At 51.8% G+C, this 14,727-nt stretch overlaps 4 protein-coding genes across 4 annotated transcripts; all 4 read left to right on the forward strand.

The window, feature by feature from the left end:
- Positions 1-722: 722 nt before the first annotated feature.
- On the forward strand, positions 723-2,557 carry PtrM4_136040 (KfrA-N domain containing protein; the record flags this gene model as incomplete). The annotated part of the gene is made up of 3 exons (XM_066109283.1): positions 723-1,475; positions 1,631-2,228; positions 2,385-2,557. The coding sequence occupies 3 exons, from the start codon at positions 723-725 to the stop codon at positions 2,555-2,557; spliced, it is 1,524 nt and encodes a 507-aa protein (XP_065960205.1).
- Positions 2,558-3,101: 544 nt separating this feature from the next.
- Positions 3,102-7,090, forward strand: PtrM4_136050 (CHROMO domain containing protein; the record flags this gene model as incomplete). Its single annotated transcript, XM_066109284.1, has 2 exons — positions 3,102-5,216; positions 5,255-7,090. 2 exons carry the CDS (start codon positions 3,102-3,104, stop codon positions 7,088-7,090), a joined length of 3,951 nt encoding a protein of 1,316 aa, XP_065960206.1.
- A 1,230-nt stretch (positions 7,091-8,320) lies between these two features.
- PtrM4_136060 (MSSP multi-domain protein) lies at positions 8,321-9,100 on the forward strand (the record flags this gene model as incomplete). Its single annotated transcript, XM_066109285.1, has 1 exon — positions 8,321-9,100. The coding sequence occupies one exon, from the start codon at positions 8,321-8,323 to the stop codon at positions 9,098-9,100; it is 780 nt and encodes a 259-aa protein (XP_065960207.1).
- A 1,468-nt stretch (positions 9,101-10,568) lies between these two features.
- PtrM4_136070 (uncharacterized protein) lies at positions 10,569-13,598 on the forward strand (the record flags this gene model as incomplete). Its single annotated transcript, XM_066109286.1, has 1 exon — positions 10,569-13,598. One exon carries the CDS (start codon positions 10,569-10,571, stop codon positions 13,596-13,598), a length of 3,030 nt encoding a protein of 1,009 aa, XP_065960208.1.
- Between the last annotated feature and the right edge of the window lie 1,129 nt (positions 13,599-14,727).

Here is a 14,727-nt window from a genome sequence, read left to right on the forward strand (position 1 = left end):
CAAATAGCCCACTTTGGCCCTATATAGAATAATGTGACCTAAGATATTATTTAGAGTCTACTTCTACGACTTGCTTACACATACGCACGTTATGCCTAGTCTAATTACACCGCCCGCAGCGCCTTTAAGTTAACTCACCTCCTTCAGCCCATACTTGCGTCTTTAGCTTCTTTCTATTACTACGCGTCCTAAACTCCTCTAGAGCCGCTAGACAAGCCCTATCCTTAACTATTAAGGTCTCTTCTACCTGTTACGGATCCATAGACTCGCTCGGCCCATGGCCCCCATATCGATAAGATCCTTATCTTATCGGACTAGCGCCTTGGCGCCCACAGCATAAGTTCGGGCTCACAACGTAGATAGCTCGATAGCTTGTATCTTGTCAAATCCAATCTTTCTTGATCGATCCCTCACATTATACAAGCTCCCTTTCAAGACGGGCCCTGGAAGCTCGTTCGCGAATTGTATTTTCTTGTCGCTGCGAGCGACATGCCAACGACAGAAACACTTACGCGACGAGGATCGCATTGACTATACGTACCGCCGCAGAAGAGCCGCCGTAGTAAAGACACCTGATTGCCCAGCTGCATAGCTGTACCCACCTGCCAGAAAAGACCCGCCGCCGCAGAGTGCCGCCGCGGAAGACACTGGATTGCCCAGCTGCATAGCTGTACCCACCTGCCAGAAAAGATCCGCCGCCGCTTCTAGCGCTGCCGCCGATGATGGCCCGACTAAACGAGACGAGCAAGGATGCCCACGACCAGGGTGCTCAGAACGACACACAAACCATTCCAGCAGAGTCGCACCTTGAGTACGGCGACTTTGAGAATGACGACGACCTCACCGAAGCGGAGAAGGCGACTATTAGACAGAAGCTCGCCACCCGCAAGAGACAGGTCACTTTTGGCCGTGGAGACGGCCAAGGCAACAGCGAGGACGAGGGCAATGACGTCAACGCCGCTGAACGCCGACGACAGTCTTGTAGACAGTCTCTTAAGAAAGCCGTTAAGCCAGCGGATAAGACTTCTATAGAACTAGGCTACGACGACGACACGGATGACATGTATCTACGTTTTTATGGCATCCACGACAACGATGAGCGCGAGATCCTCGCGGACATGAGGAACGTTGACGACTTCACCGCTTGCATCGCTGAACATGCTGAGAGTGTCTTTGGACACCTAGCAGATTTGCTTAGTCAGATAGCTGAACAAGCCGAACAGCTAGACCAAGCACATAATGAAGCCCGTGTACAACAAGAAGCAGCTGACGCCCGCGTGGAGCGCGCCCAGACGCAAGCTCGCGCTGCCGCCGCAGACGAGCTTGCCCAAGTCACCCAGAAATGCAACCGCATGATCACTACTAAGAACAGCTACGCTTCACGGCTAGCAGTGCTCGAAGACGAGCTTGCAGCCTCGCGCGAGTCAAACGTGAAGCTCTACTCCCAGATTAGCGACCTCTACAACGAGAGGAGTGTCCTGCAACAGCACGCGGGCGTCCCGACGAATGGAAATTTATATGACACGCGCCCAGCTCAGTTCCAGTCGTCCCCTCCTCCAATGACTGCGAACCCGTTCATTGGCACTGGCACTCACGACTTGATGCTGCCCCCCCTATGGCACATCATCAGAAAAACCGACCCCTAGCTCGGTCTGCTGTATCGGACAACCTCACTGCAACGGGTGCAAAGCTGAAGGATATTGACATCTTTCGCGGAGACAGCACCGACAAAGAGGACTACAAGTATTGGCGCCGCAGCGCCAGGAACTTCTTAAACAAAACTACTATCCACACAACTGTTCAAGATCAGCTCGACTACCTGATTGACCACTTGCGAGGACCAGCCGCTGCACAGGTGGAATATAGAGCAGCACCCGGAGCTCGTAACGCCTACGTGACAGCGGAAGAAGTCCTCACGGAACTTGATCGCATCTTTGACACGGTCGACAAGGTCACCGAAGCCAGCGCAGCGCTACACGACAGCGGCTCTGGAGGATTAAAGCAACGCGACAATGAATCGTTTAACACCTGGGTAGCCCGCTTTACCTCTACAGTCGCACCATTGAACCTGGGCGACAACGAAATGATCCAGCACGCGATCCGACTCATGAAGTTTGGTCGTAACGCAGGTTTACAATTCCGCCATGGTGATACTTGGGAAGCGTTTGCCCAGAATTGCCGCACTCAGCAACAGCTCTCACGTCTCACCCAGAGCAGCGGAAATAATGGTACCCGAACCGGCCGCAACACGTCTAACGCTGGTGGTGGAGGTAATGGCAACGGCAACAGCAATAGCAGCGGCTCCACAACGCGTAACAACTACGGTCGCACGCGCGCGCAACTCAACGCGTTGAGTAAGCAAGGCGAGTGCTTTAAATGCGGAGGCACGGCAAATGTCAGCGGCAAGAAACATCGTCCGACCGACGCAGACGTCCCAGCAGCCTGCAAGTCTGGCTCTATCGTGCCAGCTAGCCGCGTCCCTGCCCTCAAAGCTACATTCACCAACGCCGCCCTCCAGGCCACAGTCGTCGATGCCACCGACGAGTCGGAAAACTAGCCGTCCCGGCGAAAGACGCCCCGGGGACCGCACCAAAATGGTCCACAGATACAGTTACAGTCACAGTCAAAGCCACAACTACCAGTCCAACCCTTGTTAGCGATACCCCTATTGTTTCACCGACCCTTGATACCCAAACTACCCCGCTCACCGGAGCTACACCTAGCACTTTACGCGTTTGTTTACAAGAATTGGAGGACTGGACGCCTCCCCAGGCTATAGAGGACAGACACGTTGTCTTGAGCGCGAACACTATGGTCAAAGGCAAGCAGCTTGTCCAAGGCCAGGAGTTCGTTTTCAAGTGCAAGGTCGCCACTTCGAATAGCTATATTGATACGGAAGCTTTGACTGACTCTGGTGCTACTGGAAACTGTATCTCCACACTATTTGCGCAACGACATAACCTGCCGACGTTTCGGCTTAAACAACCTTTGCAACTACGACTTGGCGACGGCAATTTCGCCATGGCGCCTATCACACACGGCGTCCTAGCCCCATCTCCCACGCTGAACACGTTAGCGAGGAACTCTTCTACAGTGTACCTATGACGACTTACGACTTTATTTTCGGCACTTCATGGCTAGAAGAGCATAATCCACACATCGACTGGAGGGAAAAAACTATGCGTTTCAACAGCGAGCATTGCTACGCCAACTGCCTACACAAAGGCGAGCAAGTCACTGTTCGCAGCAGTCGACACCGACGGGCCGCAGCAAAAGCCAAAGAACGGAACCCGACCTACGCGAACATGGACATACACCATGTGTCAGGTGAGGCCGCTGCCGCACTGGCATCACGACCAGAGAACGGTACTATCTGGCTGTACCCACATGATTTTGAACAACTCGACAAAGATGACAGCGATGACGCCGACGAGAGAGCCCAGGCTAGCCGCGTCTTCGCCTCACTATTTGCCATGGACATGAACGCCCTATCTCAGGAAGACATTGATAAGTTCCACCAGAAGCTGAACTCGCCCGCTAAAACTCGCGACGAGGTCCTAGACAAGTTGCCCGAATGGCTCCACGATCTCGCCCACCGATTTAATCCTGATCCCGCCACGACAGACTTGCCCGCTCGACGAGGCGCGGTCGACCACAGCATTGACATTATCCCCGGATCAAAACACCCAAACGCTAAGATGTACGGCATAAGTAAGGACGAAGGCCTTGCCGTTAAAGCTTATGTTGAGGACATGAGAGGACGCGGTGAGATCCGTGAAAGCAAGTCAGACTTCGCTTCGCCTGTGCTCGTCGTCCGCAAATCTGGAGGTGGACTCCGCATTTGCGTGGACTATAGAGCGCTCAATGCCGTCACTATCAAGAACAGGAACGCTCCTCCGATGATTAAAGAAACGCTCGCGCGGCTAGCTAACGTCGCCTACTTCACCGTGGTCGACGTCATCGCCGCCTTTAACAAAATCCGCATCAAGGAAGGCGACGAACATAAGACTGCCTTCCTAACACGGTATGGCCTATTCGAATACTTAGTGATGCCTTTCGGACTCTGCAACGCACCAGGTACCTTTCAGGCCTACATTAACGAGGTTTTACGCGATTACCTTGACGAGTTCTGCTCTGCATACCTCGACGACGTCCTAATCTACAGCGCGTCTTTGGCAGAGCATAAGGTTCATGTCCGCAAGGTTATCGAGAGTCTAGGTGAGGCCGGACTTCATCTAGACATTGACAAGTCCGAGTTTGCCGTCCAAGAGGTGAGATACCTGGGCCTCATTCTTACAACTGAAGGCATCAAAATGGACCCCGCCAAGGTTAAGTCAGTGCTCGACTGGGGCACCCCAACAACATTGAAAGAGTTGCAAGCATTCCTAGGTTTCGCAAATTTCTACCGAAGGTTTATTGTTGCCTTCTCTTATATCGCGCGGCCGCTCACGGATCTTACCCGCGGGACAAACGGCGACGTCAAGCTGAACTTTCCTATCGCCCAAGGATCTGCTGCCCACGACGCATTCGAAAAGCTTAAGAAAGCATTTACCATCGCCCCGGTCCTCGCGCACTTCAACCCCGCGCTTGAGACCTGGGTCGAAACAGACTCCTCCGACACCGTCACAGCAGCCGTGCTGTCCCAAGTCCAGACTGACGGAGTGCTAAAACCAGTCGCTTTTATCTCCACAAAGATGTCACCAGCTGAGTGCAACTATGCCATCTACGACAAGGAGCTTATGGCCATCGTCCGCGCCTTTGAGGAATGGAGACCAGAGCTGGCCGGCACCTCGGACCCGGTGAAGGTCATCTCAGACCATGCCACCTTACAGACCTTTATGGTCAACAAAGCACTCAACAGGCGTCAAGCAAGATGGGCTGAGTTTCTGAGCGAATTCAACTTTAAGATCACTTACCGACCAGGCAGACTAGGCAGCAAACCCGACGCCTTGACGAGACGCCCCGGCGACACACCCACGAACCCAAACGATCCACGGATCATACATCAGACCCAGACGATCCTCGGCCCCGACCGCGTCGACGACGTCATCAAACGAGACACGCACACACACAACGACGCCCGACAAGCAATTCAACTCGCGGCGCTGTTATTCGAATACGCGGAGGAGGTACAAACGCTAGCAGGCATGCTATATCTAATGAGCGAGGAGGCGTATGGCGTCGATGATTTGGTGGATGACGACTCAACCCCAGACGTAGCCTTGGACAGCCAGCCTAAGGGGAGACAATTGAGATCCCTCACGCTGCTGCGCCAGCTTCCCTGGCACGGGTGCCGGGGGAGAACGCGCCTGACGATGGACTTATGACAGCGATCGTAAATGCCTACCGCGTCGATCCCACACTACAAGAAATAATACGAGCAAAGGCAGACGGCGCCCGTCACCTTCCCCACACTGTCGCCATACAAATGAAGCTGAAGCTAGAGCTACAGGACTGCGAAATCCGCAACAGTCTGGTTTACTTCCGCGGCAGACTCTTCATCCCCTACGACGACGATCTTCGCAAAGACATCGTCCGTCGGTTCCACGACACCGCCACGGCGGGCCACGGCGGCAAGCGCTCTACCTACTACCTAGTTAGCCAACAGTACTACTGGCCGCTCATGACAGACACAGTCGCTCAGTATACCCGGAGTTGTGTAGTTTGCCGACGCGCAAAGCCATACAGAGACCGCAAGCAGGGACTGCTGCACCCGCTCCCCGTACCGAAACGATTCTGGACTGACATTTCAGTCGACTTCATCACACCCCTGCCAGACTGTACTAGATTCGGACGCACCTACTCTCATGTCATGGTCGTGATTGACCGGCTAAGCAAGTCGCAACGGTTTATCGCCCTAGACAGCCTTGAAGTTGATGCTGTTGTCCGAGCATTTGTCGATTACGTCTGGAGAGAGGAAGGTTTCCCTACTACAATTGTGTCTGACCGAGGGTCACAGTTCGTCTCTCATTTCTGGAAGGAGCTGTGTCATCGACTGGGTGTTACACCAAAGCTCTCTACAGCTTACCACCCAGAAACAGACGGCCAGACTGAAGTCGCCAACGCCGGACTAAAGTGTTACCTGCGTGCTTACACGAACTATATGCAAAACGACTGGGTAGACTGGCTGCCACTAGCCCAGCTCGCCATCAATAACAGAGAAAACGTGTCCTCTGGCGTCGCACCCGCGCTTGCCACCAAGGGCTACCTACCTCGCATGGGATCGGAACTAGTCACCGAAGACTCGCCCATTACCGACGCCCGTTCACGCGCAGAACAGTTGCTCCGCGAAGACGCCCGAGGCACGGTGAAAAGGATGACCGACGTTATCCGTTTCATGCAAGAAAATCTTCGCTGGTCCCAAAACAAGATGGAACACTACGCCAACCAGCACAGACAGCCCGCTCCAGACTACCGCGTCGGTGACAAAGTCTATATTGATGCCCGCAATATCCCTACGATGCGCCCGAGCCGCGGTCTCAGCGTAAAGAACCTTGGCCCATACAAAGTGCGAGCTTTGCCCAACCGATATGCAGTCGAGCTCGCACTACCAGACTGCTACAAACAAGTCCATCCAGTGTTCCACCCATGGTTACTACACCTGGACGCCGATCAAACAGCTCGCCCAAGTGAGGGCGTCATCGCTGAGAAACACCCTGACGGAGAGCACGACTACTACGTAGACATGGTCGTCGACTGTCGCATAGATAAACGACGCAAGGACACCCTCACAAACAAGAAAGGCATGCTCCAGTATAAGGTTAAGTACACCAACTCCCCAGACTGGAATGCCTCGCCCGCATGGCAAGACTATACAGACCTGTGGGGCGCAGAGGAAGCGGTTGAAGACTTTCACCGTCTCTATCCCGACAAGCCCCCACCTCACGAACTGTATCGAGACCTAGCGTTGTATCTCAACCTAGTCGCCGCATATTCACTTGGTCGCGATGATGTTGAAGTTGTTAGCGTACTAGACAGTTGTGAGCTTGCCCTATCACCTTCGCATTCACTGATGGCACAGCTTGGACCTGGGAAGGTGGCACAACTCAGGACGTCTGTCTCCAAGCAGAAGCAAGGACCCGAAGGATGAGACACAACATAACTGCTCGGCATCAAGCACAGCGTCATAAAATAAAAGACATTCACGGCTTGCAGGTGCAACCGTCTTCTGAAAGGGGGGGGTAATGTTACGGATCCATAGACTCGCTCGGCCCATGGCCCCCATATCGATAAGATCCTTATCTTATCGGACTAGCGCCTTGGCGCCCACAGCATAAGTTCGGGCTCACAACGTAGATAGCTCGATAGCTTGTATCTTGTCAAATCCAATCTTTCTTGATCGATCCCTCACACTACCTAAACTCGCTTTCTTTTATGCAATCTACATCGCGTAGCAGCCTTACTTACCGCTTAAAGCTTAGCGTTTTCCTTTTGCGCTAATACTAGCTTATACGCTTTCGCAGCTGCGCCTCTAGTAAGGTGTTTAAAGTACTTAGCTAGACTTTTTAGTAAGCTATCTAGATGCCTCTGAATCCCTGCCTTCACGAGCGTCGATTGTGACCCTAGTTCAAGAGCATTTCTTGGGGTTTGCGACTGCCAGGGCTCGTTGTTAGGGAGTGGTGGTGATAGAGTACGTGTCAGATAATAGCACTGTTGAAGATGAGAGCGTACGGACGCTGGGTTAGACTAGCGCGACCCGGCATCTGTGAGCGCCAATCAGATCATAGGAAGGCTTGGCACCCCCTAGATGTGCCCACAACCGTAGAAAGAACAACAACACAATTAATTATTAACATTATTGTCGGATCGTGAGTATCGGTAGAGACGTCGGCTGCTGGACACTTCGGCCCGACTTCGGCCCACCTTGCGCAGAGATTAGGTATACCTTCGTAGCAGCTATGTTCGTAGACAATCAATCACCATCACCGAACAGAATGCATTCCTAGTTATCGTTATTTCCTTTCAGCACTAGTGCTATAGACCTTCCAACACTGATCAGTGATTGCTTGAGGCGATCACAGACAGCAAGGTAGAAGAGACAGACCGCATCTTCGACGAACTCCCTGACGCACGACGTTATACTCCCGGGAGAAGATTCTGTGCTAAGAACAGAGCGAGGCAGAGATAACACGAAGCACTCTTAACCTCCCTCTACAGCTGCTGGTTTAGCCTAATCCGCGAACACAGAGCGCGTCAGCAACGCAATACAACTCAACCGTACGAGCGTCTCCGGACGATCCGATCACGTACAACAACAAGCGCTGGCACGACTAACCAGCGAGACAACAACACCGACAACGCGTCAACACCCGCTAGCAAGATGGCGGATAACCAAAGCGAAATAAGCTCTGCAGACTCTGCTGAAGCTCAGAATCAACTACAGAATGAGCAATCAGAACACCTCTTAGACTCACCATGGGCCAAATTTACCGCGGAACAACTTATGGAAAACTGTCCATACACAGTTGCACTCAAGGTCATCAATACAGCTCTCTGGGGCGTACCCGCACCGGCGGACGCAAACGAGACACACGCAACAACGTGGGTCGCTAAAGCTATCCACGACTACAATGTGTCAATGGCCTGGGACGATGACCTCTTCATTGACTACAAATGGGACTTTGAAGGATGGACGAAGGAGCTATTTAGCAAGGTTGAGCGTGGTACACTAAGGTCTCTTAAGAGTGTGCTACGACACCGGGGAGTATACACTGGCAACAATCACGCCAGGGTGGCGGACTCTCTCTACAACATTCTAGGTAAAGAGAATACTCTTGAATGGGAACCAGCAGAGTTTCGAGCCATGAAATTCGACCAACAGTCCGAAGCGTACCAGCGCCAGCAGAGCAATAAACGCCAACAGGACACTCAGCACACAGTCTATCCAGCTGTACAACAACCACCGCAAGTACAACAACTGCCGCAATTACAACAACCGCCGCAATTACAACAGCCACCGCAAGTACCACAGCCGTCGCAATTACAACGACCGTCGCAGGGCGAGCAACAAGAGCAGTATAGAGTGAGACAAGGCGTCCAGAGCCGTTCCCAAACAATAGAGCCACAACAGCCGCTACACATGAGCGGTATAGGGCGTTAAACCATAATCAACATCAACATCAACACATGAGCGGTACGCTAGAAGGGCCTCAGCATCGACAACTGTGGGAGCAGGCCGCGCAGCCGCAACAAGGGCGTGCGCAACTACAGACACGGCCGCCAGCGACTGCATATCGCGAAGTCACGCCATTTCCGCAACAGCCAACGAACCGCGTCCCTAACAGACCACCCGAACTACCATACGACCCGTACAAGACGCTACCGCCGCGATGGTCCCGCAACGATCGACTCGACGCTAATACGATCACGCAGTTCTCTAAGCTATGGGACAATAGCAACAAGTATACAGGGAATGCGTACGATCTCCTAGACGATAAGATCAAGATCTTCTTCAGCATCTGCTGGCAGGTAGATATCCAAGAAGAGCAGTTTCACGCAGTGTTTCCCCGTATCCTTACCGGACGTGCAGAGACATTCTACATACAGGTTGTAGAGAGAGATGACAGCTTTGCTGATGCGTACATGGCAATCAAAAACCACTTCGACCATGACGTCCATCACCAGCACTACTACACAGACTGGACGACTACAACCTTCGCTCGCACCCGCACAGAGAACCCGACAAGGGACTACACGAGGTTCTGCAGATCCTGCTTGACAAGCTGCAGCTATGCCAGCGTGCCCTTGGCAAGAACTTTGAGGGCGAGGATGCCCTACGTACCACTGTCATCAATGCCTGCCGAGGAGTACCAGAGCTTGAGATGGCACTGTTCAAACCAGCCACAATCTGTGAAGGACTCTTCTCAGACCTACGTTCTGCAGTTGAGACACACCTTGCACGGCAACACACTGCCCAGATGGTCACAGAGGACCAATATTACTTAGATCGCCGATACAACGGCAATAGAAGAATCCGAGGTGGATCTCGAGGTGGAGGAGGATTCAGAGGCGGATCCAGAGGAGCATATCGAGAAGGCGAGCAGCGCGACGACAACGAACGAGGATTCAAGCCACGCTGGAGGAAGAAATGCTTTGTTTGCCAGAAGGAAGGATGCTGGTCTACCAACCACACAGACGAAGAGCGCAAGGCTGCCCGTACACAGTTCTTCTCTACGCTATACTTTACAGGTACACAGCCCCCCAAGGACTTCTCCGTACATCTTGCAGAATACGAAGGGATCGAGCACACTAGCCAGTACAATCAGAGAGGCTGGAGAGAGGAGGAAGACTGCGAGGATGACGACGATGACGACGTCGCGGAAGCATACCTTGAACACCAGTTTTTCACGGAGCAATGCCTTGCAGATCAGGCGTTCTTGCACCACATCTCTGGCGACGACGTATACCGCCAAGACGCGCCATCAGCGCCAGCGTCACAGTTCCTGCTTGAAGACCGCTACACAAGATCTGTGTACCAAGGGATCCTACCGGATACAGGCGCTGCCAACGTATCCACAGTTGGCAAGGAGCAGTACCTTGCACTCACAAGGGAAGATCCTACAGTTAGGATGGATACGTCTACAGCAGGAAAGGCATCTATCAAATTCGGCAAGGGCGAGGCTACATCATCTATTGGCACTGCACAGGTCTCTACAGACATTGGGACGATCAACTTTGAGGTGCTTGACGCACCTACACCATTCTTATTGTGCCTTGCAGACATGGACAGGTTAAAGGTCTACTTTAACAACACCACAGATGAGCTAGTCCAGGGTGACGTACACATCCCTGTAATTCGCAAATGGGGACATCCTTGGTTCCATCTGAACAAAAGAGAGAGAGCAACTGTGTTCCTGACAGAGACAGAGTTGCGACGGCTCCATCGACGATTTGGACACCCAGCTGTCACGCGACTTGTTAAGCTCTTAAAGGATGCTGGCCATAACGACTTCGAAGAAAGAACCCTAGAAGAAGTCACTAAGTTCTGCCACCACTGCCAGCTCCACAGCTCCGCACCGCGCCGATTCAAATTCACTCTCAAGGATGATCACCACTTCAACTATGAGATCCTGGTGGATGTGATGTACCTGAGCAACAAACCTGTACTGCATGTGGTCGATTCCTCAACAGCGTTTCAAGGCGCGAGGTTCCTCAGCGCTATCTCAGCTAAAGAAACATGGCAAGCACTGCGGATACTATGGATCGACACGTATCAAGGACCACCAGACATTATCACGCATGACGCAGGCACTAACTTTGCAAGCACAGAGTTCCGCGCAGAAGCAAAGATCATGGGAGTCACATGCAAGCAAGTACCTACGGAGGCGCACTGGTCTATCGGCAAAACTGAGAGGTACCATGCACCTCTACGCCGCGCATGGGACATACTCTATGCAGAACTCACTGACACTATGTCCGACGACGCGATTCTCCAGATGGCTGTGAAGGCTGTCAACGATACTGCTGGCCCCGATGGACTAGTCCCGACGCTACTGGTCTTTGGAGCGTACCCACGAATGACTGCAGAGTCACCGCCATCCCCGTCAATGGTCAAGCGCAGCGAGGCTATTCAAAAGGCGACGAAAGCCCTACGCAAGATCACGGCAGAGCACCAAGTTGCAGACGCCTTGAACACCCGCAATGGACCAGCCACTGCAGACATGCTCGCGCTCCCACTCCAGAGCGAAGTCTTAGTATGGAGAGAGAGTGATGGCTGGAATGGCCCGTACAAGATCGCCAGTACAGATGGCCACAACGTCACTGTTGACATGGTCAATGGTCCAACGACATTCAGATCCACTGTCGTCAAGCCATACTACAGACCGGACCACCTTTGGAGCGACCCCGATGCGCCACACGCGCCGAATGAGCCGCATGAGCCGGTAGCAGTACCACCGGCAGTGCAACCACGCAGGAGAGGCCGCCCTCCAGGGTCAAAGAACAAGCGGAAGGCGCACGCGTACATCACCAAGAAGGAGCAGGACGATCTTGAGCTAGCTATCAAGCTACGTAACGATGGAGTGATCACAACCTCAGGCGCCCCCTTTGAAGCGTCTGATGACCAAGAGATCAGCGACCTCGTAGGTCGTGGAGTCTTTAAATTTGAGCAATACGACGAGAGGCTACACAGCAAGATCCGGATCTTCAAGTCACGCCTAGTACGTGAGGTCAAGGGAAAGACAACCAAGCCCTATGAGAAATCCCGCCTAGTTATCCAAGGCTACCAGGACCACGGCAAGGAGACTATTCTGACGCAATCTCCAACCATACAGCGATGTAGCCAGCGCCTGATTATGTCGCTGGCGCCCGAGATGGTACAACGCGGAATGAACATCGAGCTCCGTGACATTACGCAGGCGTATCCCCAGGCGCAGACAACCCTGAAGAGGACGATACTCGCACATCTTCCTACTGAGCTAGTCCATCGATATCCAGAAGGCACGCTACTCCATGTGATCAAGCCGCTGTATGGAATCGCTGAGGCAGGAGTCCACTGGTGGACAACGTATCATGGACACCATTGCAAGGAACTGGACATGGCAACATCGACGTACGACCCATGCCTATTGATCACGAACAGAGACGACGCAGGCATCTTCGGCATCGTTGGCATGCAGACAGACGACACTCTCATGCTCGGGACACCAGCGTTCTCGTCACGTGAAGAGAAGAAGATCCAGAAGGCAGAGTTCAGGTCAAAGCCAAAAGCAAGGCTGACACCAGAAGTGCAGTTAGACTTCAATGGATGTACACTCACGATGGACGCCAGCAGAGTCTTGACCCTTAGGCAGAAAGGACAAGGAGGAAGGATCAGGCTTGTGGATATCAGGGCACCCGACCGCGCGCAACAGTACACCGAGCAGCGCGCCCGCGGAGCGTACATCGCATCAACATGCCAACCAGAGGCGTCATTTGACCTGTCCGTCGCTGCTCAAGCTCAGCAACCATCAGACGAGGACATCAAGGCACTCAACAAACGCCTGAAATGGCAGATGGAGAATCTCGATCGTGGCCTGCGCTACGTCACTGTCAATCTTATGGAGGCCAAGTTGATGGTCTTTGTGGATGGCTCCTTTGCCAACAACAAGGACCTCAGCTCACAGCTAGGCTTTGTCCTTATGCTCGTCAACGAGTCTATTGACGTCAACACCTTCACAATACAGGGCAACGTGATCCACTACAGCTCTACAAAATGCAAGCGCATCACACGGAGCGTACTGGCCTCAGAGATCTACGGCATGGTCAACGGCTTTGACATAGGCATTGCAGTTGCAACCACGCTGAGGATAGTTACAGAACGACTTAGACTACCTGCAATTCCCTTGGTTATCTGTACAGACTCGTACTCCTTGTACGAGTGCCTAGTAAAGCTTGGGACGACGAAGGAAAAGCGTCTCATGATCGACATCATGGCGCTGCGCCAATCATATGAGCGTCGCGAGATCACGGAGATCCGCTGGATCAATGGTGAAGACAATCCTGCAGACGCCTTCACCAAGGCATCGCCAAACCGCGCTCTTGAACGCTTTATTGACGGCAATAAGCTGACAGTCCGAGTAGAGGGATGGGTGCAGAGGCCGACAAGCTTTGATGGTTGATGCTACACACAGTTACCATCAACACATACTGTCACTACCGATACAAGCAGAGTTACTAGCTACCCAGAAAGAAAAGACTTCCAGTGTCGGATCGTGAGTATCGGTAGAGACGTCGGCTGCTGGACACTTCGGCCCGACTTCGGCCCACCTTGCGCAGAGATTAGGTATACCTTCGTAGCAGCTATGTTCGTAGACAATCAATCACCATCACCGAACAGAATGCATTCCTAGTTATCGTTATTTCCTTTCAGCACTAGTGCTATAGACCTTCCAACAATTATTATTATTACAGTAGGGTGACAAAAAATAAACAACATTAAAAAAGGTAGCTTTTTTAAAGCTATATATCTAGACAACTAGACTAGCTAGAACTATAATTTTTAGTGTTTTGAAAAGCTAAGAACTTCTTCTTAAGGTGAGCCTCCCAATATACCTGCTTAGTAGGCACTTAGGAGAAGATAAGCAGCAGTAAATATAGAGATAAAAAATATCCTAGTTTAATGCAGCTACAACTTTTTAGTGAGCGTAGAAAAAGTTCTAGAAAAAAATATGTGATACTAGCTTATATAAGCATTATGTAAGCAGAATTAGAACTAGGGTATTATACTTACTTATTTTTTAAATCTGTTGAGAATATCTGGGTTCAGTCCAGGTAGAAGGTGCTTGGGGATCACATGATGTGCTGGTGTGGCAGGCACTGCCCGGTGGGCAATAGCACCCACCACAATAAAGTGAGACCTAGACACCGAACCACGATAGTTAATACAATACGTTGCAGCCACCCCGCCTTGTCCCTCCTCCCACTCGGTTATCCATAGTAGTCATACTACTAGAGGGACCTTGTTCCAATAAAATCTAAGTTTAAAAAAAGGACGCTAAAAAAAGACGCTAAAATCACGAAAGCTTCTCCTAGTCTTATTCTATATATTTTTCTCTTTCTAATCTCTATTTTTCTCTTCTATATTACCTCTCTATGTCTATTAAACTTTCGAAATTTGAAAAAGAAGTTTATACTCTATCTTTACAACAGCTATCTACTAGTGCTATTAGTACTATCCTAGAAAAGTCTTCTAGATCTATTACAGACGCTTTACAACGTATTAAGAAGAAAAAAAGTACTTTTTTACTA

This window comes from Pyrenophora tritici-repentis, chromosome 8, assembly GCF_003171515.1.
Source record: "Pyrenophora tritici-repentis strain M4 chromosome 8, whole genome shotgun sequence".
NCBI lineage: Eukaryota > Fungi > Ascomycota > Dothideomycetes > Pleosporales > Pleosporaceae > Pyrenophora > Pyrenophora tritici-repentis.